Source organism: Hippocampus zosterae, chromosome 7 (assembly GCF_025434085.1).
Source record: "Hippocampus zosterae strain Florida chromosome 7, ASM2543408v3, whole genome shotgun sequence".
Taxonomy (NCBI): Eukaryota; Metazoa; Chordata; class Actinopteri; order Syngnathiformes; family Syngnathidae; genus Hippocampus; species Hippocampus zosterae.
In genome coordinates, this window is record NC_067457.1 from 4,509,156 (window position 1) to 4,534,861 (window position 25,706).

The 25,706-nt window shown below is 46.0% G+C and overlaps 5 protein-coding genes and 1 long non-coding RNA gene across 14 annotated transcripts; 2 read left to right on the plus strand and 4 right to left on the minus strand.

The window, feature by feature from the left end:
- On the plus strand, positions 1 to 2,279 carry nat9 (N-acetyltransferase 9 (GCN5-related, putative)). Of its 2 annotated transcripts, XM_052069774.1 has the most exons (7): positions 1 to 150; positions 586 to 695; positions 763 to 903; positions 975 to 1,034; positions 1,229 to 1,323; positions 1,460 to 1,626; positions 1,856 to 2,279. In XM_052069774.1, the coding sequence occupies exons 1-7, from the start codon at positions 74 to 76 to the stop codon at positions 1,866 to 1,868; spliced, it is 663 nt and encodes a 220-aa protein (XP_051925734.1). In that variant the 5' UTR covers positions 1 to 73; the 3' UTR covers positions 1,869 to 2,279. The 2 variants fall into 2 exon arrangements, with proteins under 2 accessions (XP_051925734.1, XP_051925735.1); XM_052069775.1 differs by having other exon boundaries at positions 1,460 to 2,279.
- Positions 1,628 to 15,905, minus strand: lrrc59 (leucine rich repeat containing 59). 3 transcript variants are annotated; one of them, XM_052069758.1, is made up of 8 exons: positions 4,579 to 4,754; positions 4,341 to 4,451; positions 4,159 to 4,218; positions 3,736 to 3,894; positions 3,526 to 3,630; positions 2,708 to 2,780; positions 2,341 to 2,556; positions 1,628 to 2,141 (listed from the first exon to the last, which is right to left on the minus strand). In XM_052069758.1, exons 2-8 carry the CDS (start codon positions 4,440 to 4,442, stop codon positions 1,858 to 1,860), a joined length of 999 nt encoding a protein of 332 aa, XP_051925718.1. In that variant the 5' UTR covers positions 4,443 to 4,451; positions 4,579 to 4,754; the 3' UTR covers positions 1,628 to 1,857. The 3 variants fall into 3 exon arrangements, with proteins under 3 accessions (XP_051925718.1, XP_051925719.1, XP_051925720.1); XM_052069759.1 differs by having other exon boundaries at positions 4,341 to 4,447; positions 4,573 to 4,754; XM_052069760.1 differs by lacking the exons at positions 4,341 to 4,451; positions 4,579 to 4,754 and adding an exon at positions 15,652 to 15,905.
- Positions 6,532 to 10,601, minus strand: LOC127603430 (5-hydroxytryptamine receptor 3A-like). The gene is made up of 10 exons (XM_052069714.1): positions 10,216 to 10,601; positions 9,009 to 9,175; positions 8,885 to 8,929; positions 8,502 to 8,611; positions 8,268 to 8,437; positions 8,002 to 8,159; positions 7,589 to 7,799; positions 7,095 to 7,256; positions 6,965 to 7,032; positions 6,532 to 6,870 (listed from the first exon to the last, which is right to left on the minus strand). Exons 1-10 carry the CDS (start codon positions 10,250 to 10,252, stop codon positions 6,655 to 6,657), a joined length of 1,344 nt encoding a protein of 447 aa, XP_051925674.1. The 5' UTR covers positions 10,253 to 10,601; the 3' UTR covers positions 6,532 to 6,654.
- On the minus strand, positions 10,748 to 14,015 carry LOC127603429 (5-hydroxytryptamine receptor 3A-like). Its single transcript, XM_052069712.1, has 10 exons — positions 13,876 to 14,015; positions 13,553 to 13,719; positions 13,430 to 13,474; positions 13,235 to 13,344; positions 12,698 to 12,867; positions 12,416 to 12,576; positions 12,120 to 12,330; positions 11,551 to 11,703; positions 11,398 to 11,480; positions 10,748 to 11,302 (listed from the first exon to the last, which is right to left on the minus strand). Exons 1-10 carry the CDS (start codon positions 13,907 to 13,909, stop codon positions 11,081 to 11,083), a joined length of 1,356 nt encoding a protein of 451 aa, XP_051925672.1. The 5' UTR covers positions 13,910 to 14,015; the 3' UTR covers positions 10,748 to 11,080.
- Positions 12,700 to 14,193, plus strand: LOC127603496 (uncharacterized). Its single transcript, XR_007963079.1, has 3 exons — positions 12,700 to 12,833; positions 13,229 to 13,273; positions 13,343 to 14,193. It is a non-coding gene; the product is annotated as an uncharacterized LOC127603496 (long non-coding RNA).
- On the minus strand, positions 14,710 to 25,530 carry rnf157 (ring finger protein 157). Of its 6 annotated transcripts, none has more exons than XR_007963052.1 (20): positions 24,525 to 25,529; positions 23,535 to 23,653; positions 22,177 to 22,265; positions 21,763 to 21,912; positions 21,574 to 21,691; positions 21,266 to 21,332; positions 21,143 to 21,186; positions 21,028 to 21,075; positions 20,869 to 20,940; positions 20,627 to 20,786; positions 20,440 to 20,552; positions 20,107 to 20,336; positions 19,918 to 20,020; positions 19,735 to 19,843; positions 19,035 to 19,252; positions 18,820 to 18,870; positions 18,699 to 18,747; positions 17,742 to 17,852; positions 16,200 to 16,515; positions 14,710 to 16,113 (listed from the first exon to the last, which is right to left on the minus strand). XR_007963052.1 is itself a non-coding variant. In XM_052069659.1 (20 exons), the coding sequence occupies exons 1-19, from the start codon at positions 24,610 to 24,612 to the stop codon at positions 16,795 to 16,797; spliced, it is 1,974 nt and encodes a 657-aa protein (XP_051925619.1). In that variant the 5' UTR covers positions 24,613 to 25,530; the 3' UTR covers positions 14,710 to 16,515. The 6 variants fall into 6 exon arrangements, 5 of the variants coding, with proteins under 5 accessions (XP_051925619.1, XP_051925620.1, XP_051925622.1 ...); XM_052069659.1 differs by adding an exon at positions 16,795 to 16,829 and having other exon boundaries at positions 14,710 to 16,515; positions 24,525 to 25,530; XM_052069660.1 differs by having other exon boundaries at positions 14,710 to 16,515; positions 19,035 to 19,153; positions 24,525 to 25,530.
- Between the last annotated feature and the right edge of the window lie 176 nt (positions 25,531 to 25,706).

Genomic DNA, 25,706 nt, shown 5'->3' on the forward strand with positions numbered 1-25,706 from the left:
GCGGAAGTCCTGTTCGCGTGAGCGTGTGCTGACGTAGCGACGCTTTAGACAGATGTAAATACAGATTTTCATCATGAAAATAAACGAGAACACATTACTGGAAGGACAAAAAGTCGTTTTGGTGCCATACAATGCGGAACATGTGCCGAGGTAATCGCACAGTAATATCAGGGTACTCAGAAGATTAACTTGGTCTATTTATTTATACATGTACATGGGGTTGGTCAAAGTTATATGTTTACAGGTTTACGTGATTGTTTTTATTTTATTGCGGGTAAGTACGGTGAATAATGACAAATTAAGAAAAAAAATAATGGGATATTTTACGTGATTGAAGGAAGGGTGCAAATAATCGGGTTTGAATACAAACGGAAGAAAAGGAAGGAGGTAAAAGAAAAAAAGCTTGTCTGAGGTGGAAGAAAGACAGAAAAACTGGTAAAATGCGTGAATCAAAAGTGGATCCGAGGAAAAGAAGGAAGGAGGTCGGGGGGGCGGGGCGTAAATGTAATTAAAAATGTGTATGCCTACATTTTGCTTACTCTGTAATGTCTCATTACGTTTTTTGTTTGTATTTATCTGTGTGAGGTACCACGAATGGATGAAGTCTGTGGAGCTACAGCAGCTGACGGCCTCAGAGCCTCTGACTCTCGAGCAAGAATATGATATGCAGCGCAGCTGGAGGGAAGATGCCGACAGTAAGTTCAAAGAGGCAATGACACCATTGCAAAATAAATGCTGAAAAAAAATATCTGCAATTCACAGAGTGCACCTTCATCATCCTGGACAAGAGGCGCTGGGCGGACTCTGGCGCAGAGGAGGCGCAGTGCATGATCGGAGACGTCAACATCTTCCTGACCGACCCTGGGGATCTTTCCTTGGCTGAGCTGGAGATCATGATAGCAGGTCAACAAACAACTGAGATTTGTCACCAGCTCGCTTGTTTGACTTAAGTCACCATTTTTTTTTTCAAACAGAGCCCAGTTATAGGGGTAAAGGCATTGGGAAAGAGGTGACGCAGATGATGATGCACTACGGTGAGCTTTTTACTGCACATTAATACTTGTACAGGCTCTATTAAAACACTACGAACGTTTTTTTTCATAACAGCTATGGGCATGTTTTGGAGGGGATTATTTTTCCCCGAAATGAAAATGATTATATAGTGAAAACATTTTTTATGTTAATTTAAAAAATTGTTTTCACTGATCATTGCCTTGTTTACCACCAGGGGTCGCCAAACTAGGCATCAGCAAATTTCAAGCCAAAATTGGCTTGGACAACGAGGTCAGCATTGCTATGTTCAAGAAACTCGACTTCCAACAGGTAATAATAATACGAATGGGACAATCTATTGTTTTGATTGCAAAAACGGAGGTCTTGTGATTAAAAAAAATGTTGTCATTGGACCATGAGGCATCACACAGTATTTGTTTACAAATGTACTAAACGTGTGATGCAGGTGTCCGTGTGTCAGGTGTTCAAGGAGGTTACCTTGGAGACGGCGGTGGACGAGTCGCTTCATCGGAGGCTGTTGCAGGAAGTCGGCCACGTGATCGAGCGGGACTACCGAGCGTCCCGCGGAGTGAGACGGGGAGCGGCGTCACAGACGGTCACGGACACTCCCATGTGAGCTTGAGGCGTAGCCTCAGCACGTTTATTTCAAGGCGTGATCACATTACAAGAGGAACGCCGCAAAGTGGCGTGAGAAGACAAAGGACGCTTTTTAAAAACAGCCGGTTGTACAAAGAGCGACAATTCCATAGGAATTTTCACACGTGTCCCCCCCCCCCCCTTTTTTTTGTTTTTCTGCGTGAACGAGAAGCGACGGCCACCTTAATGAGAAGATTTTTGTTAGTTTTAGCTTTTAGACGTTTGCATGGATTCCAGGAAGTCCTTGACGGCGCCGGACAGGTCGCTGAGGAGATGGCGGAACACGCCCTCTTGATTACGGGCCCAGGTCAGGCTTTGGTCCAAGGCGGCATCCACTGACAAGCACACGTCCTCCCGCTTCAGCTCCGTCAATCGGCAGGTGGCAATCATAATGGCTGCGCTGAGGAGCAGCAGCAGGGAGAGCTTGAAGAGCATGCCGAGCAACGAGCGGCAAGGCTTGGACGCCGCCACCGCTCCGGACTTCTTCCCAGCTGATGCGACACAAAGACAGAAGATGTTTTTAAAAAGTCTGATTGTTTTGTTTTTTTTTTATCCAAGAAAGTCATCTTGCAAGAATTGCCTGTTTATGACACAAAAAAAATAAAAATAAAGTCCTTTCCTTTTTTTAAGTCCTGCAGGTTTTCTGTTCTTAGTATTTGAACTGAGCTTGTTGGAGTGCACGTGCATTACCCGAGGCCTGTCCGTTCTTCTTTTTGCTCTTCCGCTCCTCGGTCTTCTTCTGCTGCTGCTGTTGCTTCTGCTCCTGGATGACGGCAGCGGCGGCGGCCACCTGGGCGTTGTACTCCTTCCGGCGCTTCTCCTTCTCCTCAGCCTTCTCTCGCTTACGCGCCTCCTTCTCACGGGCCTCGCGTTCCCGCTTTTTGGCCTCTCGCTTCCTCTCCAACTCTGATGAAATGAGAAAAAGTGATGTTCTTAACCCACCGCAAAAAAGTTTGAGGATTACAAAAAATGTCTTTCAGAAAAAAATACTTGGTTTGTTTTTGTGTAATTTTAAGTTCACACATAATTTGTGAAAGATCAAACTTTGTCGCCTCACCTTTTTCCCTCAGAAGTCGCTTCTCTCGTGCACGGTCAGCCTCATCCTGCAGGATCTGCATGTGCTTGAGAACCTAATAAGGGGGGAAAAAAAACGTGACATACTTGGCATCTTTTGTGCTGTTTTCTTTCTGCGCAGCTTTCTTACTGTCAGATATTTTCACTCGGACAGTTAACCAAGGCTCTACGCAGGAACAGATCGACTTTCACTGCCGTTGGCAGGAGGTGCAGTTCTCCATGAAGCCACTCAGTGTGCGCTACCCACTGTCACCCGACCTCTGACGGCCTTTTTATTGATTTTGTATGCAAATTACAAGTAATACATCAGAAAAACACTCCCATCTTCATTTACATACCACACCCCTGGATGGCCTCATTGGGGTCACCCCTCAGTAGACCCCGAAAGCAAAGCATTCTCTTTGTACCAGCACCAACATCCATAAACTAGCAGAAACGTAGCCATTTTAATGAGCGGTGTTTCCATGAACTGGTAAGTCTGTAACTTGGCTTGTGACCCTTTCTCATGATGGAGCGTACGAGTACTCCTACAGAGTACTCCCTTCCGTCCAAAGTTAAATCTTCCTTTCCAAGTTGTCAGATAACAGGCGCCAGTGTACTAATGAGGCTTAAATCTTTCTCTCCGAGATGTGGTCAGGTACCATGCGCTCGGGTCCCTTGACCTCAAACTGACCCCTGATTCTCTGTGCTTCCATTTTGTGCAAGATGTTCTGAGCACAAGCATTTCGAGGTCAATCAAGCATGTAACAAAATGAAACTTAAAAAATGACAACATTGTATTTTTTCTATCCCAACACTTACCCTGGTGGCACACTGCTTGCACTGCTTCTCATCGAGGCAATCTCCCGCGGCTTTGGCCAGGCCCGCATCCAGAGGATTGTCCTTCAAGTCCAACCACTTCAGACTCTGACAACCAAATACAAAACCTGTGCTATTAGCTTAGCTTATCCTAACGACAGTTAGCAGCAAGAAGAGAAATGCCACTTTTATTTGGTGCATGCGTCCACCGACCCGCAGCTGAGAGAAGCTGACGGGTAGTGTTTTCAGCTTGTTGTTGTACAAGTCCAAGTGCTGCAGGCCGGTAAGGTTCCCCAGGTCATCCGGCAAACGGGTCAGTTGGTTTTTGCTCAGGTCCAGCTTCACCAAATGGGTTAGGTTGCAGAACTCTGGCTGCAATGTGAAGGAGAAGGAGAACAATTGGAAAGGATTTCAAACCACGGTTATGACTTCAAAGTCAGGTTTTAATACAGGGCTAGGTTACAATTTTGTAACCTTCCTTTCCAAGTTTTAATTAGGGTTGTGGTTTCAAATTAAGGTTTCAAGAGTAGGTGAAACTTGTTCAAAACTACATAATTCCACCATTGTGCATCCACGTGACACAACCGTTTCACCTCCTAATCATAAAATACTCAAAATACAATAAAATGTACTTACCGGCAGAGAGGGGAGGTTGTTGCACGACAAGTCCAAAATAGTCGCTTTGGTGAATAAAGCCTGTTGGGATTAATTCACTATTATTTGTTGGGTAAATAAAGTGACAGTCTTGTCACTCAATCCACCATAAATATTAATAACGGTGCGTTTTTCAATCTCACACCGCACGAACGCAAACTCACCAGCTCCTTAAAGGGCACCTCGGTGAGGTTGCACAGACTCAAATCCATCTCATTATCGCTTATTTTATCTTTTAAATTAAGCACTTTGTTGCTTTTGCTCATTGTGTCTCCCTGTGGAAAGAAAAAAAATACTCACTTGACGGCGTTGTTTTCTGATTATTAATATGCGTGTGTAAAAATATGTTTATTTATATTACACATATACAAAATTACCATTTTCTGTTCATGGCACACTCACCTGTTTTATTTTTCTTACGTCGTTTCAAAAACTGTCTCGAAGCGAGGCAAGCGACAAAGACAACAGGAACTTGTTGAAAATGTCAGAAAAGTGAAGCAAAAAGAGGCGCTGGGACGACGTGTGCTGTTTTTGGGGCGAGTTGGAGTCTGAATGAAAATCCACGTCACTGATTTGAGCCCCACAGAGGAGGCGGGGTACAGACTAGCGCCCCCTGTACTCCCGGAGGGCGCATTACACACACACACACAACCACGCACAATTCCGAAACAATTCAGTGGGAAGACAGATGCTCTTAATCCCGCAAAACTGCTCCGGATCCCAAGAGATGTGATCATTCTGCCAGCTCTATGCAGGAAAGACAATTAGAAAAACATATTTTAGAAAAAAAATTCACAGAAAGTGCTTTGAAGGAGCCGTGAAAATCCAAACGTAGGGAACGAAGGTCTGGTCTATTTCGCTCTGTTGACAGGCAAAAAGAAAATGACAAATATGAAAATGCATTCAAGTTTAAACAGCAAGTTGTTGTTGAAGGGGTGGATGACCCAGCCCCAATCTGGCACCCCCCCCCTCCCCACCCCGAAGAAAAAAAGCATTAATGGCCGAGTTAATTATTCATTGAATATGATGGAAGCCACAAATGGCAGTTTAGACAGCCTTCAAGCCGCGTTACTATCAGATGGGTTAACCGCAAAGTGATTTTGAAGTCTTTTGTTTTATTTACCCTTTGGGGACGGCGGTTACTACAGTGGACAGCTTATCATGTGATCGGGTTACAAATGATCGTTATTAATTCATGCTGTAGCTTTGATGTCAGCCTGATTGCAACACAGATATTTTACTCTCCTCATTGAAATTCGCTAATCCACAATCAGATTTTTAAAAATAAACTGTCCACTGTAACAGCATTTATATATTACATCTTATTCAATTAAATTAACATATTCCAGAGGACATGTGAGACACCTAAGCTGTTAAAAAAAATAGTAATTACCACATCAAGAATGGCATAGAGGACGACACCACCGTTGGCTTTTTGTAAGTCTTTGACAGGCCTTATCAGGGAGTATAAAGTACTGCGTGCGGTCAAGTTGAGGTGGTCTAGCACCTCTTGGTAAGAACACACTCGCTCCGAGGATGCCGCTACTCCTGCGTGGAGCAAAAAAAAAATCTAATTTGTCCCAACACAATTCAAGTACAACCAACGATAAAGGCAATCATGAGCTCACCCGCGAGGAGTAGCATGAAGAAGAAGTATCCAGAAGCGAGCATCCTGATGCAGTGAGCATGTTCTCTTTGATTGGTATAAAAAAAAAAAGAAAAGTGGGGCTGGGCCACATTTAAATCCCTCAAGTCCAAATTGCAAATGCAATTATGCATGGCGCCAGAAGTTGCTCGTCACCTCCTCATTTGTGGTCATTTCCATTCGTGTCTGTCTGACTGACCATTTTAACACTCAAATGTCACTCTTACTCACTATTTGATATTAAGTGATAAAAGATGTTGATGTTATTGAAAGAAAATGTGTTTTCATAATATTTTGTCAATGCTAAAACAATGCGAGTGAGAAACGAGACACCATTTTGTTTTGGTCGTAATGGCAGCCCATCCAAAAAACCCCGATTTGATCCCAAACGGGTGTTATCTTGGCATTGAAAATGCAAATGTTGCACACTTGAAGCAATCTATATACCATTTATTTATTTTACCAGTCGTATTTTTCATTCTGGCTCTTATTTAAAAGCTGGGGGGTAAGTGTAGAGTGTGAAACGGGTGACAAACTTCACGCCATTTGGATTTCATAACAATGAGGGGAAATACTGCCACCTACGATAAAGTGCAACGACGGCCTTTTCAAATCGAATGGAAAGTTGAATAACCCACAGCGTGATTGTGGAGCCAACTTCAGCGTCGTGTTTTAAATGAAGAGGATCAGTACAAGGTGTTTTTGGTTGTTTTTTTGTTTTGCTCCGACATTTATTCTTTATTATCATGCTCAGCAAAGACAGCACACACAAACACACTTCGACACACGTTCATGGCAGTAATGTGCCTCAATGATGAGCGCTGCAAACAGCGCTAGGTCCACTTGGAAAAGAGAATCGCCAAAAAGAGGCTGACCACTGCAAGATAGAAGATGAAAAAGATTCTGTTGACCCAGGTGGCCACTTGTGTCCAGTAACCCTTCTTGTCCTTGTCCTTCTTGCCCTTGAGCAGCACGGTTTGAGTTCGTTCCATCTGGCCAAGCTCGCCCGACAGCTTCTCCAGCGTTTGGCACAGGGCGCCGCTGTGAGCCTTCAAAAAATAAAATAAAACACAAAGTGGGGTTAAATCGTACAGTCTGATCTTGACACTAAGTAGGGATGTTGAGACTCTCTTCTTTAGTTACCGGCATCAGTCCCGTTGGAGTTTCGGGCATCGAAAAAAAGACTCCACCTTGCGTCCAAGCTTGCACCTCTACAAGCAGAGCGACCAATCACTGGTGTTCACGCAGAGTACTTGTGCCCGCTGGTTCTCACCTGCGTGTTGTTTGTCGCAGCTCGTTTGCATGTTTCGCTCCTCGCTTATTCCGTCTCCGTCTTCGTCTTCACTATGATTGTCTTTTTCCATCAGGTGCATCACAAAGATTGTCTCTAGCAGGCTCAGCAGCATCAGCGCAAAGATGCCGATGCAGTACACAGCTGAGGATGGCGTCATTTAGATTGAGATTTTTATAGAGTGTATAAAAAATGTAGTCATTTATCATATACAACACATCCAGAAAGTGAGCACACTTTGTGTAAGCGTTAAAAAGCAGGATTGAAGAGGATGTTAAATACATCCTAGTTTCACGACTCTTCCTTCAAATTTTACAGTTTCAGTTTACAGCAGAATTGCGCAACCATGGAATTTCATTGGAGAAGGAATTACTGTATCTCAGATCACGGTTCCTTCATTAAAATGAATGGAAATACAATTCATCTGTTCTAGACTCTCAGAAAAAAAAGTTCTTCAGGAAATAAAACGTGTATACCTATGAGAGGGATGGAGTTGGAGGAGGAGGGCAGGATCTCATTGAGGATGAGCTGTAGCACGGTGACAGCCAACATCACGGTCACCTTGAAGCTCAGCTTCTCGCCGCCCGAATCCGAGATCAAGAAGGAGGCCAAGTCCAGTGACAGGAAGAAGAGCACGGGCAGCAGGAAGTTGATGATGTACAGGATGGGCTTCCTCCGCATGCTGATCTGGGCATTCATCGCAACGTCAGCTTCACACCATTCGACAACATAATCACACTTCCGTGGATCATAATATACTTAAATGAAACCCCAATCCTAAATGGTGTCAACTCTAAAAACAGTTGTGTCAAAAATAACCCGAATTGGCTGAAAAATGGGCTGACCCCCAGTGGGGAGGGGGGGGGGTGTCTCAAAGCAGCAGGCCAACCGTGTAGACGATGACGTCCTGGTGGTCCGGGCTGCTGGCTTTGATGGCGGTCACGTTCAAGTGGAGGAAGATCCACTCGAACTGTGTGGGCATCAAATCGCGTGACCACTCGGTGGCCTCGGAGGAGTTGTTGCTGGGCTGCAGGCGCAGGTCCTTGGCTGGAATAAAGTGGGGGGAGGAGGTTGCCAAAACATTTCAATTATGATTTTTTTAAACCTCTGTAGTCCGTTTTGACATTTTTGGGGGCTTATCTTTAAACCACTCACCCGAGTGTATGATCGACTTGAAGGTGAGGTTACATCTCTGTGTGTCAAAGGGGAACTTGTAAATGTTCATGCGACACATACTGAAGAGCACTTGGTCGTTAGTGACCTCCACCAGGCCGTCGGCGCTGATGGTGACATACAGATTCGGCGGGGCCTTGTCCTTCTCTGCCCTGTAGGGAGACATTTTGAGTTGGTGGCACATGGGGTGGGGAGGCTGGACGCTTTGGCACTTACATCTCCTCGATGGTGAGATCCGGCTTCCACAGAATGCCAACGGGAATGGACACATTATTGATCCCGCAGAACGCTTGGGGATCCCACGAGATGTATTCGTTGTGCCACCTCTGAAAACCCAAAAAAATAAATCATAATATAAATAAAAATAATAATCTGCCTTGCTTAAATGATATATTTTGTCTTCTTTGACTGCATGAGGTTTTCAGGAAACAACATCCGTTATTGTTATTAACCCTTTCATGTACTCTGCAACCTGAATGCACCGATGGGTGGTCTGCTAACCACCGATGGACCCTCACAGAAGATGAAAATAAGGAAAAGAGAATACATTCAGTACAGTCGTGCCATCATTTTTTTTTTATCCACGAAGCAGAACTCACCGTGACGGTCCAGACGTACGGAACAAATTTCTGCTCCTTCTCCACCTGGAAAGTGGCCGTGTCATTTGAATATATTTCGATGTGAACGCCAATTACAGTTAACGTAAGCGTAAGGAACATTTACCACATTGAGGATCGCGTACAGCAGCACCTCCAGGGACACGTGAGTCGGCCTCTTGTAGTACTTGACGGGCCGCGTCATGGAGAAGAGCTCGTTGGTTCGAGTCAGGTGCAGGTGGTTTAAGACATCCTGGTAACTGCAGCCCGATGGCTCCGATGCCATGGCGTCGGCTGAAATGGATAATACAACCAACATCCTTGCCTTGAGATATGAGTGAGCAGACTTTGAAGGCTACGACTGTTTTTTTTTTTTTTGCTTTGACTTGACGGCTGTTCAAAATGTGTTCTTTTTTTCCTTTGCCATCCAAATGGGGAATTGCTCGGATTTTAGTTCAAGAGTGTTCAAGTCGTCCAGGGTCTGAAGTTACAGGGCAGCTCCAGACCATCTCGCTGTCACCACCATATATGATTGTCTATAGACATGATGTTGTTCTTGTAAAATGTTATTTTTACTCCAAGAAAGTTCTTTTTTTTTTTTTTTGAAATCTCATCAATCCATATAATATTTCTTCTAGTTTGGATGTCGTTCTGGTATCTTTTGTGACTTGCTGGAATCATCCTCAATTGACTTTTGTAGTTATTTAGGTGGCTGACCACTACTGGAGAAGGCTCACCACAGTTCCCAAAATTCTCCATTAGTGGATAATGGCTCTCTCTGACTGTGGCTGACGAGTGCCCAAATGACTTCACTTTATTTCTCATCTCTTCTTTAAGTGCTTTTGATTCACGGCAAGACATGTTTTACAGCTTGCTTCACTTTGTCTGACAAGTATTAGTCAAGTGGCTTGATTGAAACAAATCTGACACGATCAGGTATGGGCGTGGCAGGTGAAATTGAACAGAAACTGTTCGAAATAGCTGATGATTTAACAAGTCCCCCTTTTTACATTTTACATTTCCTTATTTAGAAACTGCAGTCATTTTGCATTTTATGAGATTTTTAAATTGCTTTGATGATCCAAAACGTGTGACAAGTTAGCAATTGAACATCCATTTGCAGCCGGGCATCAGTCTCGCCCCATTAAAACACCATCTTGACTTGAGTATCTAACAAGTCACCTGGCAAATTCTGCTCATCTTCCATATGAAACAATCCGTGACAGACCTCGGGGGCCCACAATTGGACATTTTTAACCACAAACACAATCACGATAAATGCGAGCGATATTCTAAACATCAATACACATTCAGTCAAGTGTGAGCCTGCTTACCGGAGAAGACGAGAAGGGAAAGGAGGGCTGCGAACATGATGAAGTCACTGACACACAGTCAAGTGGTCGCTTCGGTGGTGTCCTTTATGAAGGAGGAGCGATGAGCGGATGTGGAGTTGCGGTTCTTCCATGTTCATATTTCATTTGTGATCAAAGAGTTAACTCAATACAAGTTGTGCAAGAGATGACCATACGCACGCGTCCATGAAATAATTGCGAACGTCGGCAATCAAACCTGCGGATTTGGAGAAGCCTCAAATAGCCTCATAAATCAGAAAAATAGCCCTTGTGTTTGTTACATTGACCAAAAGTCATAGATTGTTTTATCATAGTAAGCCAAAATATGATCATACATACATCCTCATTTCAACATAACTGTTACAATAAACAGCCACCCAACATGGATGTATGCATGGATAATCTGACGTATTATTAACAAACTAAAGTATTACCAAACAAAAATAAACAAACAGAAAACAACATGATAATATGAACGGATTTGGTATATAAAACACATTCCGGGATAACTGAATGTTTTTTCCCAACCTTTATTAAGCCAAGGCACGCCACAAAAACAAAAAAAAATATTACAAAAGGTATGCATAATAAAATATTTATGATCTCCTCTTAATTTAATTACTAAATCTGAGCCCATTAAATTAAACAAAAAAACGATGATTCTGTTCTATGAATGACAGCATGTAATTTCTGCCATCTAGTGGAAGAAAATTTCATTACACTTCCTGTCGCCATTCTGTACATCACTGGCATCGATGGTCGACCAAAGATACATAAATTGGAGTAAAGAAATCTGCATTTTGGGGATGCACCTTTAAAAAAGTTACAGTGAGGATATTTAAACCATCTAACTCATCCAATCCCGGAAGAGGAATGAAAGAAAGAGTATGGCAGTGGCGAGATAGATGAAGAAGAAACCTTTGTTGATTTTGTTGGCCAAGCGCGCAGACTTCCTGCGGCCTCTCTTGCAGCGATGCTGCACGCTCAACATCCTCTGTAGCTCCTTCAGCTCGTTCACCAGCAGCAGCAACAGCCCAGCCTCGGCGCTCGGCACGCTGCAATCGACCTGCTTGACACGATATGACATGACAGCTTCGAATGATTCTGTAGGGGGTAATGTGTCCCAATATTTTTGTCCACACTTATTGATGAGTGACGGCTTACCTCTTCTGGTTCAGGTCGCAGGTCGTGTTGTTTCTCTCCGCTCAAAACGCGCGTACACAAAAATTCGGTCTGTTTTTTCTCTTCTGAAAACACATAAGCGGGTTAGCATGACAAAATCAGTGATGGTTTCAAAAGTTCCAAAGGGAAACGTACCAGCGTCGGACTTATTGGTTCTATTGATCTCTGGTTTGCTCCTGGCGCACTTCGCCGGGTCCTCCGGCGAGTCCCCCTCAAACAGGTAGGTCACCATGATGGTCTCCAGCAGGCTGATCAGCATCAGGGCGAAGATGACGATGCAGTAGGTGGCTTTGGGGAGGAAAAACGTGTCATTCTTTTTATGCCTCGCCAAAGCGAAGGTACGCACAAGTCATGTCGAAAGTCAATTCGTTTCCATTTGTTTGACTGGTCGCGCTGTGGGTTTTTGCGTTCATCCCACTGTTGCGGTTCTCCCGGGTAGCCACGCCCACCCCATTAGTTCCCTTACTCACCTCAGTCCCCCCCAACAACTACAAGTTCTGCCTTGGCGCTCCCTGCTTTGTGTTTGCAAGTCCTCATGGCTGGTTAATGTCGCAGCACAATGACATCACAATGCGAGTTTCCCTGTCGTGCTACCAGCGACTCTCGGCCTGCGCTTGTTATTGACCAGCGTTCCCACACTGCAGTTTGACTCTAACGACTGTCACGTCGGACATTGAAAGTCTGCACAAATATCTATCGTGTACCTATGAGCGGCGTCTTGTTCGACATGGAAGGCAGGATGTCGTTGAGGATGAGCAGCAGCACGGAGATGGCGAGCAGCACGGTCACCTTGAAGCCTAGTTTCTCCCCGTGGTGATCCGGGATGAAGAAGGAGGCCAGGTCCAGGCACAGGAAGAAGAGGATGGGCAGCAGGAAGTTGATGACGTGCAGCAGGGGTCGCCTCTTGATGACGAACTGGAAGGACAAAAGGGGGTGGGGTGGGGGTGTGTTCATGGTGCTCTTGCCCCCGTTTCATGGGAACTTTTCGAAACTGCTGTACCGTGTACACCAGCTGGTCCCACACTTGGCTCTCGAAGCTGATATTGCGGCTGCTGACGGACAAATGGAGGAAGTCCCACTCTCCTTGGGAATGCATCATGGCTTTGGTGAACTGGGTCGCCCGTGATGAGTTGACCACTGGGATGACACGCAAGTGTTCGTCTGTGCAGAGAGGAAGATGACCGTTGGGAAAAATACCGAAAAAGATGTTTGGAAGGCTGGAAACAAGGCAGGCTCAAAACCCAAACCATCAAGTGTTTTACTTCACCGTAAGGCTGCTTACACAGGTGAACTGAGGAAAGCAACGTTATGTTGCAGCTCTGCGTGTCAAAGGGGAACTTGTGCACGTCCATCATGCACATGCTCACGGCCCGTACGTCCTGATCCTGGGTGACGATCCCGTTGTGGTTGACGACGAAGTAAGGGTTGTACTGCGAGTTGTCTTTCTCCACCCTGACAAAACACGCGCAATAATGGGACAAGCTGCGCTCCGCCTGGGTCATGTGTACTGCTGCTGACCGCGGCGGTGTTTACAGTGCTTTCCAAACATAATGGAGTCCAAACAGTCATAAGTGTATGTACACAAGAAGGAGAGACCGTATACCGTATGTGATCCAACAATTGCTCCTTATTGGCATTCCCAGCCTCATATTTGTCAGCACACATGAGAAGCTCTCAAAAGAATAAAAGAAGGGATGGCGCGTGGAAGGAAGTGACACTAATTTAGCATTCTGCAGCCCTGCCAAGGCAACAACCTGTTTTCCTTCTACGTGACTAATTTATACGATTTGGTGTGTGTGTGTGTGTGCCATAGACTTACATCTCTAAAATGAAGATGTCGGGTTTCCACAGCATGTCGGTGGGAATGGTAATATCTGTAATCCCGCAAAAGTCGCCCGGTTCCCAAAAGATGCGTTCGTCCTTCCAGGACTGGAGAGGGCGGATGACGTAGCGGTTAAGAGGAGAGGGCGCAGCGTGAAAGACGCACACGACATTGACGTGATCGTCCACTCACCATCATCACCCAGAGAAACGAAATGAAGGTTTGGGTTTTCTCGATCTGCGAGAACACGGGGATGTGGAAAACGTCACCGGCAAATTCTATCAGAACGTGAACTGAACAAAGGCGACGACCTACCACGCCCAGGATGCCGTACAGGATGATGTTGAGCTCCACCAGGGTGGGATGCGTGTGGTCCAGGACGGGCCGGGTCAATTGGAAGGCTCCGTTGCTTGATGTCAGTTTGAGATGGTCCACGACATCCTGGTAGCTGCACACCTTGTCTGGGGAGGCGCCTCCCACACCTAGGGAGGCAGTTACTTAGTGAAGGATTTACACATTTTGATAAAGGTTTTCACAAATTGGCTCAAAAATGTTTGATACAGATCTCACATATGACTTAAAAGCATCAGATTTTTGCCAGACATGCATTTGTACACGGGAATCAATTTTGCTCTTACCTGAGAGGATGAGGACAATGAGCGGCACTTTCATCCTCACTGCGATGTGAGCCTCGATGGTCCAAGAGCTTTTTAAACCCGGAGATGAGAATCCCCTCCCACTGGCTTTTGGAATGACATTGGGCGCTAAAGAGGAAACACATCCGCTGTTGGCGTGGCTTTCTGACGTGATGGGGCCCGTTCTTGCTTTGAAGGCTGCACCGTGAGAAATAAAAGCAGGTGGGGCAAAATGGAGGTGGTTGAGAAGAAGCAGGTACACGTCACGCGGTTTTGAAGAGGAGCCTGCAGCACCGTGAGGGTAAATAATCAAAAAGTGGGGGGAAAAAAATGACAAAGCTCGTGCACAAAAGTCCATTAGTGACACTTGATCACCATAAATGACATTGTAACATTACACACTCATTTTTTACATCAGCTCGCTAATTATTGTCCAGTGAAGTTGCAAACTAGATTTTCAAGGCTTGTATAACTGAATTATGTCCATTAGAACACCGCATTTGGTTCCGACTTTCAATAGTTTTACTGCACTTTTGCTTGGAGATTTAGAGCGCAAACAAATATATAACTGTATATATCTGGAAAAGTTCAGTTTCATCTCTGGTTTAAAAAAACAAGTTGTGAAAAACAAATAGATAATATACACATTATTTTTCCCATGATCATTGTGTCGCAAAACTACATTCAGTGATTTTGACAAGATCCTAATTTATGGAAGTGGGAAATTAAAAAAGTAAAGCACGCCATGATGAGAATGGAACCGCATAGCGGTGAGTCGACTTTGACAGAGACAGCACAATTACAATATTAATAAAACAACACGCTCAAACTCTACGATGTAGTTGCAACAAAGAAAACGAAACTTTATTGTCCGTTTTTCACGTTCACGCCTACAATCCTCCAAAAAGTGGGCTGCTCTTACAGATTCGGATTCACCGCCGACGACACATTTAGACTGTGATCATGTGACAGCCCCGGGAAATGGATGTTCCCACCCGAGAGACGACCACTTCACGAAAAAGATGCGAGACCTGCCACCCGGACGGCCTCATGCACCGCAACGTTACGTCGCCTAGGAAACGGCGTAAGAGTGCATTCGTGTCCCTTTACGACCGTCTACAGTACGTGAGTACATGTGAGAGTCTGCTGTAAAGCTTTACAAACGTTTCACATGGTTTTAATCCACATTCTAATCAACAACACAGTGCTTCGCAACGGATAAAAAACACAAATTGACATCAAGAAGAGGTTAACTTAGAAAAAAAATAATCAAGATATGAATCTCTCTTACTAAAATTCTCATGACAATAACAAAGTGTCTAAATACTGAGGAGAAAAATGAAGCCATTTTTATTGCTGGGTGATGGCTTCGAGAGTCGCACTGCAACAATACTGACATGCTAACACAGGCTGGGTGGTTGGGGGTTTGATTCCAGTTCAAGGAATGGATTAGTGTAGCCATTGATGGGCATAATAATCACGATCCAACCGTTCAATGTAACAGTACTTTTTGTACAGCTTGCTTTTTTTCTTTAAAAAAAAAACCTGAATGGCAAAATCAAAACAACAACAAGTTCAATCCACTTCTATGCCTTTCAGTGACTCTTCCAGTCTCTCTGTTGCAACCTGCTGATGACACTCTGTGACGCTCCAAGATAAGAGGCCACACTTCTGTCGATCAATTACTGGGTTTCATCTTGGAAGAGGCGTGTCCAAATATCAGTTCTAATCAAACCACAAACTTTGTTGCCCGATTAACGGCTGTAAAATTTCAACATTCAGCTCCTTACAGCAAATTGTACCCCCCAAAAAAATCGAAAACATCAAACAGTTGGACGCGAGCATTCCAAATTTGACAGAGGTTCAAACTAAGTCCACCGGTAAAGGTTAGTGCATTTTAGATTCATCCTAAAATATAACCCAAAAGCCCATTACACCTTACTTTTTTGGGGGGGGGCGGCGCAGGAGGGTATAGCGATGCATCAAGCTAGCTCATTTTCCAAATAATCGAGGAAAACGAGTCTCATCCTACCTTAATAGTAGCACCTCCTTCTGGGAGTTTACCTTCCTACATTCATTTAATGTTCAGGTCCCGAGTCTGCTTTCGTTTTCACATTCAGCAAAAGTCGTCCAGAGAGGAGCAGGTTTTGTTTTGAGCATTTAGCGCACTGACACGGTGATTGCAGATCACAGTAGCCCCTGACTGATTGGCTGGTGAAGGAGGAGGAGCAGCAGCAACTTCTAACCAAAAAAGTCACAACATGAAACGGTCACGAGTAAGTTCAAACTACAGGTAATAAATAAAAACAGACCGGGAAATAAAATACTTATAAAAGTGCTCAGATGACACCTCACTGGAGAAGAACCCAGAGGTGGTATTGGTGGGTGGTGGTGGTGGTGGTGGTGGTGGGGTTCCCTGCTCAGCCGTTATCCAGCGATGAAGCACTGAGTAGGAAGTGCTAGTAGTACTAATAGTAGTAGTAGTGTTTGTTCGTGTGTGTGCGTGTGTGGAAGCGCGCTACACAATGAGAGGTCCACGGTGGGAGGGTTTGGGACTCTGGCCCTCCAGGTTCTCCACGCCCTGCTCCTCCCGGTTGCTGGTGGAGTCCAATATGGGCCTGTAGCCGCCGAGGTACATTAGACCTGAACAAGACATGACAAAGGAAACGGAGATGGTGGTGTTATGGAAGCAAAAAATAAGTTACAAAAAAAACCAAACAAACATTTTCTGTCCTTTGTTATGGGTCGCTGCTGTTGTGAAAGTGTTATGTAAGTAAAGATGTATTGTATGCCAGCTGTCAGAATCTGAATCAGCCTCACAAAGTCCCGATTGATTACACAGGGTGTTATTGAAGAAAAAGTCATCACAAACTGAAAATAACTCTCGAGTCAGTTCTACGGTCTGAGGCAAACACTGCGTACCTAGTCCTCAATATGTATTGGGCACGACTCCTCATCTTTCCATCCAAAAGAAGGCGAGAGAAGGGCAGAAAGGGAGGGCAGAAAGGGAGGGCAGGGAGGAGAATACGGGATGGGAGGAATTCACAGGAAGGAGGGAGAGATAACAGAAGACATTTTACGACACACACAGAGAGAAAAAGACGTCACGCGCTACCTTTGAGCTAAAAACACAGAACAAGGGGAAGGGAAAACGGGTTTGTGAAGAGGATGGAGGATATCGAGGCAAACAAGTGACCCCTGGGGAAATGAGAAATGTTCATACAAAGCAAATGAACGCATTAGCTTATTTGAGTCGCACGAGGCCATTCAAACTGTGCTCAAGCCTCCTTGACAACTAACGTCCATTACACTCTCCTCATGATCACATCATTTTGCACAATAGAAATAAAGGTAAAGTATAGCGACCTAGAGAATTGAAATATGCCACTGGTCAGAAAATTCGGGCACCTTCGAAAAGATCAAACTGCTCCTCGTAAGTCATCAACAATGGACGCCACCTTGCGCAATAAAAATAATCTAGGAGACTCAACACAGTTCAAATGGCGCCGTGTGAGTCCGCCTTGAGGTTGGTATGAAGGAGAGGAAAGGACAATAGGGAACATGTTGGACCAAGACTCTTTGCTGCCGCGCTGACAGAGAACATGCTTGTATGAAGCACGCATGACAGTCACGAACACGCACAGATGCACACACATCGGGGCTGAGGGACGGAGGGAGCGCACGGCTATTCGCTATCGACAAGCGATGAAGCAGCAGAGGGAAGAAATGAAATTAAAAAAAAAAAAGAGCTGCACAGAAGCCCACGTTAGCTTCTGCCGCCATTCGTTCTTCTTTGTGTTAGCCTGGCGAGCTAACGTGAGATTCGCTCGCGTGCCCCATCCCATCACTTCTGGTCGGCGTCCACTCACCGGCGAATCGGCCGTCAGGAGCCTGCTCATTGTCCAAGCCCAAAGAGGGCGTGTCACACAGGGCCACGCCCTGATTATTATTGGCCAACTCGGGACACCTGCTCCGCCCACCTGCAAGCGAGGGCACAGGTCAAACAAGAGCAGCCAGGCACAGCGGGGAGGGGGAGGGGGAAGGGGGCGGACAAGCGGGAAGGGGGGTGGGCGGCCGTGAGAGAATGAAGCGCCGCTGAATGCATTGAGCTTCATGGCATTTGTTTTTGGACGATTGTTGACAATCACTCTGCAATGTGCATTACCACCACCTACAGGACTGGAGTGGCACAGCATTAACTGTGGCTTTTTGTCGTTGCTATTTTCTCGACATTTGGGGGGGGGGGGGGGGTCATTTCAGCCATGACGCAGATAAATGCTCTGCTCCAACTGATGTGAATATGTCTGCTGCAATTTATTGAGGAATCACGCAAACGTTTAAATTTGAAAGAAAAAAAAAACGACTTTCTGACATGCGTACCATGTGACAGCAGCTGTGTGCATGTTGGCACTAACGAGGACAAAAAGGCACGGGTGGCCACATGACTGGCAGCGCTACACACAAACACACAAAAGCCATCTGGCAGTGCTGGTGCCGTCACACACACGCACGTCCTGCCAGGCAGCACTTGCTCCCGAAAGAACTGAAGGATCATTCAGTGTGCTCACTTGTGTTGCGCACACAATGGCATGAAGGTGTCGTACATGACATGCAAAGGCAAGCTTGAAATGGCCGACAAACTCTCTGTACTCTCATCCATGAAAAGGGGACTTTCCAACCACAGTTAGTATACCAGGAGTGATTTTCGGGGGTGTATCAAGAAATGATCCAAATTGACTTAATCGGACCCAATGATGTTTGCCCCATCGGTTTTGCCCGGAGCATGTTGTCAGCGGTGTAAAGCGAGGGGTGGTCACCGCAGTTACCTTTGCCGTTCGATGGCGAGGAGCGGTCCTCTTCCGTGACGTCGTTCCCCTAAGAAAAACAAAAGAGTTGAAATAAAAGGTTGACGTGAAGCACCGATGCGAGTCATCAAGTGGCGGTCACCTCGGAGTCCTGCTCATCGACGGCTACGGAGTAGTTCAAGTCGGTTGACTCCTTGGAAAGGGAGTGAGCCAAAAGTCAGTGAAAATTCAGGTGGAGAGGGGACGGGAGGATCTTGTTGCCAATGGCTGTGCATTTACTTTTTTTTTTTGATTGACAGATTAATCAGGATTAAAATAATCGCCGCAGCCCGTTTATCCACCGTCACTAATATTTACCCCTTCAAACTGTGAGGGTCCTCGGCTCTCCATGGGGGTGGCCCGGTTCTCCTCGCCCTGGGCGTCAACCCCCTCCTGGCCCCCCCCGGGCTCGCCGTCCGCCCCAGCCAGGTAGGACCCTGACATGGAGGACATGGTGTCAGTGCTGATGTGGGAGTGCTGCGAGTGGGACGAGGCCATGGACATCACTGACTGGGCCAGGCTGCTGCTCACTGGGTCTGGCAGATACACGGAGACACACATCACGATCCGACGGCTTTTTTTTTTTTTAAAGCATCGCTCCCGCCGCGCAAGACGACTGATTGAAGCTCGGCCATCTTTTCCTCTCAGAAGCGTCCCTACGCTGCCAAAAATCCTCCCCGTCAGATTCGCCAACTGCTGCGATGGAACCGTCTCATAATTTATTCATTTGAAAACGCTCCATAAACTGCACTGAGGGTTTGGAGTTTCACATTTTGTCGACATTTACAAATTACTGGGTACATCTTGCCCTCCAGACGGGTAAGTAGTACTTATAACTGTAAATGGAAACCATAATACGTTCCATCCTGGAATCTTCTTCCCGACAACTTCTGCTTTTGGCGTGCGGTAAATATTAGGAGCGATAGCAGCTTCCTTTGTAAGAACCACCGCATACTTTTCAAACGGTCAAAACGTTATTTTTGAAGATGATTTGATGGATTACAACGTTTCGCGTTACCTTCGGGGGAAGTAATAGTGGAAGAGAGCGGCGTTCCGGTGCATGGCGACTGGTCGATGGCCCCGGAAGAGGAGAGAGTCAGGTTTTCGCTGTCTGGCGTGGCTCCGCACTGTCAAAGCAAAGAGGAGGAGCGTTATGACAGGAGGTCAAAACCTGACTAAATTTCTCTCGAAATAGACACACCTCCTGCGGATCCGCTGTACGCTTGTGGCGACGAGCCTCCGATTCGCTGCAAGACTTTTCATCCTCCTCCTCGGGAAGCACTGAGGAATTCTGGGACAGCGACCTAAAGTATGCAGACTTGTGGTTTGGAACGGCTCTGAAGATGTTTTCGAACAATCAACAGCACGCGGGAGGAGCTCATCAACTCACTTGGAACCGCTCTTTTTGAGTTTGAGCCCCTGACTTGAGGTGGAGTGGTCCAGAGGGGAGAGGGAACGGGCCGGCGTCGGGTGGGCTTCGCTGCCGTATGGGGGGAGCGCCCCCGACACGTGACTGGGGCCGGAGTGGAGCGGGGGCGCCGCTGAGGACGTGGCCAGGGGGCCGTTGAGAGCCTCCAGAAGAGACACGGCCTCGTAACCCGGGGGGATATGCTCGGATGCCTGGAAAGACAAAGAAACGCGCGTGAATTTCTGTTTTGGTGTCTTTTTTTTTTTTTTTAATTACAAGGCTTGCGTTTAACTCAGATGAGTGCCGTGACAGTACCGAGTGTTCCTCCGAGTCGGACGTCTGTGAAGTGATGACGGGGTTAAAGCTGGTTGGCGTCAAAGGGCTGAGTTTCTTCCTCATTGCTCGGATCTGCAGCAAAGCTCTGAAAGCTATCCAAAAAAAATAATTATTAAAAAACAGTTAAGAGAATTTTGGGCAAAAGAACACGCGCGTGGGAACTCACGCAGTCTGCAGATGGGGCAGCAGTTGGCTTGGTAGCGCAACGTGTCAGCGCAGGCGTTGCAGAGACACAAGTGTCTGCACGGCAGAATGAGCGTGTCGCGCACGTCCGACAGACACACCACGCACTCGGCGCTGTTGTCGCTAATTTCGTCGTCGGCAACCTGTGGCGGTAAAAGACCCGCGCTAGTACAAACGCTCACTTTGAAAGGCGTCGGACGGGAAAAGCCTTCTTGTGGCGTTTACCTTTGATTCTTGGCTGTTGTACTTGTTCTCGATCCCGTAGATCTCCTGCAGGAGATAACTCACGCCATCCACCTGGGAAATGAAAAAGGAAGAAAAAGCGTCGCGTCACGTCTCCAGGGGACGTGAAAGCTTTTGTTTCCAAAAGAAATGTGCACTCACCACTTGTTTCTGCTTCAGAGGCTTCACGCAGTAGCTGCCGTCCAAGTGCTGCCATGGAAAACAACATTGTGAGGAATTCTACTTTCCAAGACCAAAGTCCAACCATCAAGTTTACCTTTTCAAACGTGGCCAGCAGGATGTGAGAGTGGCCCAAGTGTTCTGCGTATAGAAAAAAAATGGACACCTTTCGTCACTTGAAGCTTTACGTGCGCCACGTCGGCGTCGGTGCGAAACTCACCGTCGCCCTCGTCGACCGCGGCCTGCACCACCATGGGGAAGATTTCCCGGTCCGGGTCGAACAGGAGCTGGGGAGAACAAACAAGAGGTGTCAAAGTCAATACGGCAGAGGCGGTACGAAGTCACGTATGTAGCAAAGGTCAGGTCAGACGAAACTTAGCATAGCGCCAACGTACAAGTCTCGTCTCACGAATATCAAGTCAAAGTCAAGGCGAGCTTTTCAGAAATTGCATCCAAGCAAGTACCAAGGCCTAAAAATGGCCGACTTAAGTCTGACCCGAGTCAAACAACTTGCGGGGGTGAACCCACCTCTTCGTCCGCCCACTCGCTGAGGTTGACGGTGTGCGAGGGCAGACAGAACTGCTGGCTCACCCCCCTCTTGAAGTGCACCGTCTCCGACTGCAGAGAGCCGTCCTGGGGCAGGTAGCTACAGGGAACCACAAATCAGAAAACCAAACCTCCCGCTACCCCATTGTGCCGTCTTTCTCCGGAACCTACACTGGCACGCCGTTGTGAAACTCCTCGATGGCCTGGTAGTAGATGGTGATTGCCACCTGCGTGTCGGCGTCAAAAGTGAACTCCACGTTGTAGCAGGCCCGCCGCTTGCCCGCCTCATCGTCGCCGGGCAACTTGAGGTCCTCGCTGCACCTGCGAGGTCGAGCAAAGAACCTCATTTTTCGGTCCTAAAAATCGTCATTTTATGAAGTAGCGCTGGATTTTAAGAAGGGGATTGTTGTTGTTGCCACGGAGACACCGGGATACCAACATTTGGTGCACATTTTTTTTTTTGTCAAGAGTTGCTAACAGTTGGGTCTTTGCGGCTGAAATCCAAAACCTGCCTTTAGCCGTTTGCTGCTCATTCTGAGTCAGCGCTTGTGCGCGGGTGGGTGTGGAGTTGTATTACCACCGTACCGTACAAGCCGCAGGGTGTCCTTGCGGATGTTTATAAGGCTTCGTAGCGTCTTCACCGGTTCCTGAGGTGGAGGGGCTGCGTATGGGAACTGCAAAGCAAGAAGAAAAATAATAAACATATGAGTAAGTTAAATACACGCTCGACGAGGAGTGACTGAAACATTCCTCTCGTACCCACGACAGTTGTGGATTCATCTTTTTGACAAACCTTTAGAGAAAGCCCCGCACTTTCAGGCACAATTAGCTCTCGGTTAAAAATCGATGAACTTAATCCCGGTTGTGTTCCTCTTTGATTTGATCAACGCCGCAAGCTGCTGACTGTGCATTAATGGACAACTAGAGGATGTGTGCGGACTAACTCCACACACACACACACACACACACACACGATACAAACCTCACTAGTGTGTTTACGCGACCGTGAATGGTACTAGCGATCCACATCTGGGTCTCGGTGGGAGTTGTGGCGGTAAAACACACACACGCGCACATGCGCTGAGTCTGAAAAGAGCCTTTCAGTAGACAACAGTGGACGTCTTATTCGAAATGCCACAGTGGCCATTCATTCACGCTTGTGTTTACTAAACACAGTTTGATGAAACACTCAAATCCTTATGGGAGATTATTGCATGACGGGCGGAGGAGGGGTTCTAAATATAGCTTGTCCGTGATCATATTTGTGAGAGAGCCGGAGTGCAATAACTTAAGATGGGTTTAGGCTTTTGACTGTGCCATCTGCTCGCAGCACACCACCGAACATTATATAACGCTGCTTTGAGCGGCTCATTCAGAGAGATGAAGAGGGGGAGAAAAGGTTTTTGGTGAATTCTCAGGATTTAAACGCCGGGAAAAAAAAACAAAAAACGCTACTGCTAGTTTTAGCCCGAGTCTAGACATAAACGGTAGTTAAGACCGCAAGCTTCACTTCAAATTTCTCTGCTTGTGAGCTCAGCATTCCGGTGACACGATTTAAGAAAAATACATAAAATTTAAACGCAGGAGCACGCCTTTTTCACTTGGCAGAGTCTCCCCTTTCATTTTTAATTACTCTGACAGGAAGACGCATGCATGTCAATTGCAATCGGGCAGAGTGTGGAAGGTTGCTAAACGCTGCAGCAGGGTGCCGTCAGATGCAGGCAAGCGAGGTTGCTGTGCGGCGCATCGACACGAATGATGGAGTTGGCTGTCAAGTAAGGAGTTGTTTGACAAATGGGCAGAAATCATAAAAGAAAATTAAAAATATATATAACTCAACTGTTGTTGTTGTTATGTGCTGACATTATTTTCTTTGTTTTTAATGGGCAGACATATTCAGCAATAAATTGAGCACGAGTGGCAACGACTGTGAAAAATCTTACCGCTACTGGTCTGGTCCCGAGGAAGTTAAGGTCTGTGTTTTCTCCAAACAGGTAACCTTCCGGGTGGGTTGAATCAAACTTCTCTCCACCCATGATGAAGTGGCTGGCGAAGTAACTTCCTGCGGATCCGGATAATAGATTGCAAAATTAATTGAAGTGACATCACGGCGCAGATTTCGAAATTTGAAAGCCATTGGTTTCATTGACTATTTTTCACGAAGAATGATGTTGCAATTCATTCGTGTGACATCAGAGTGCAATCGCATTCCCAAATTCAGAATGAGGTTTCTTTTATGGCGAGATGAGAGAAATGATTCTTTCAACATCGCTCTCTGATCTTTCAAACGAGATTGCAGCTCAACTCCCCTGCGAGTCACTCTGCAGTCAAATAGGAGACATACAAACACAAAAGACTCATCCTGTCCTACATGACAACTTCAGTTGGCTGAGTGCTGCAGCACATCTATAAATCCAGACTGATAGTAAACTCTTATTAAATGAAAGTTTCCTTTGGGTAAAGGTGCGGGCAATCAGTCAGAGTGCCACAAAACAGCTAAAATGTGCTTGCATCAATCAACACCCAATGTAAGGTTTCAATTAAATATGAGTTTATTAAGGTGGTGAGTTTCATTTTGGTTATTAGGACCGGGTACACGACACAGTGCATGAAGCAATCTTCAGTCGTGCATTGTTAAATTCATCAAAACTGACTTGTAAAAGCAGATTTTTGTTTTTGTTATTATTATATTCTTTAACTAATGCAATTTTACGGAACAGAAATATGATAAGCTATGTACCGTTGTCCTGAAGGCCTTACTGCAGCTCTTTTCCAGTTTGTCAGCAGCCCCTGTGCTTAGGTACGTGCTACTTTTTCATCATTTAGCCCAAAGCACAATCACCTGCAACACGCTCTGCAGCGTGAAACCGTGACAAACACACACTCAGATAAACGTACACACATATTGGTCTGACCTGTTGTTGCCGACTTACCAGATTTCGGTGGGTAACGGTACACCGAATTGGACGGAATATCGACTTCTTCCACGCCTATGTTTTGTCTGCTCGCGAAAGCCCCCATCTCCACTCAAGTGACGATAATAAAGACCCAATGGACATTCAGCTTCGCTTTGTCAAACCCCCTCGATGATGATTACTTCGACTCATTTAATCCACTCGGTCCTTGTCTCTGTTTATTTGTCGTAAAAGGACATCGAGTTCGCCCTTCGACAGCGTGGATGTGACCGTCCTGGGGATTAGTAGCTGGTCTGCTGCTTGTTTGTCCTCGCCGGTCAGCGGTGGAGCTCGGTTGGTAGGAGAAGCAATAATAGGATTCTCTTATAGCACCAAAGAGCGGTATCGAAGAACAACCAGGTGGTCTTGGAAGTCAACCTCGGTCCTGTCAAAGAGGTCTCTGGATCCCTGTGACGTCACAAATCCGGACCTTGATTTTGGCGCAGTCCTCTCTCTCTGTCTCTCTCTCTCGCTCTCAAGTTAGCAGCTAACATAGCCGCACAATATGGAGCCTTCACCCCTTGGCGAAGACTGCAATGCAGGGACAGTAACTCGCTCACAGTAATACACGATCGAGGAAAAGCTAACTGGGGAGGTGGGGGGGGGTTAATTTAATGAGCTAGCTATGCGAAACATGACATTTTACACGATACCTCGGGGTAGTTACGTCACCACCACATCAGCATTGATGCTCAATCTGAGATCCTCCGATTTAATAGTGAAGTGAAACATTTTGAGGTAGACTAAACATAACAAAGAGGTGTGATGGGCCAGGGTTCCTAACTCATTATTTTCAGGGGGTGCTGCTCCAGGCGGGCCATTTTGTTGCCAAAAGTTGATAAATGACGTTCACATTGCGTGATGATGTCATTGCGTAATGACGTGTTCTACACTCCCAGTGCATTACCACATTTTTGTTATCTAAAAATGTGAATTATTTCAAAACCATTCACCATTACTATGAAAGACTCAATGGAAAAAAATAAACGTATACAGAGGGGAAGTTAAAAAACAACAACTAAAAGTATGTGCACGCTTATGTTCTCTTTTTTATTGGGAACGTGTTCATGAATGAACCAATCACGTTCAAATTTCTGTAAATAGTCCACAACTTAACCATTTCCACTGTCTTTGACGGTTAAAAGAAGGGGTACACATTTG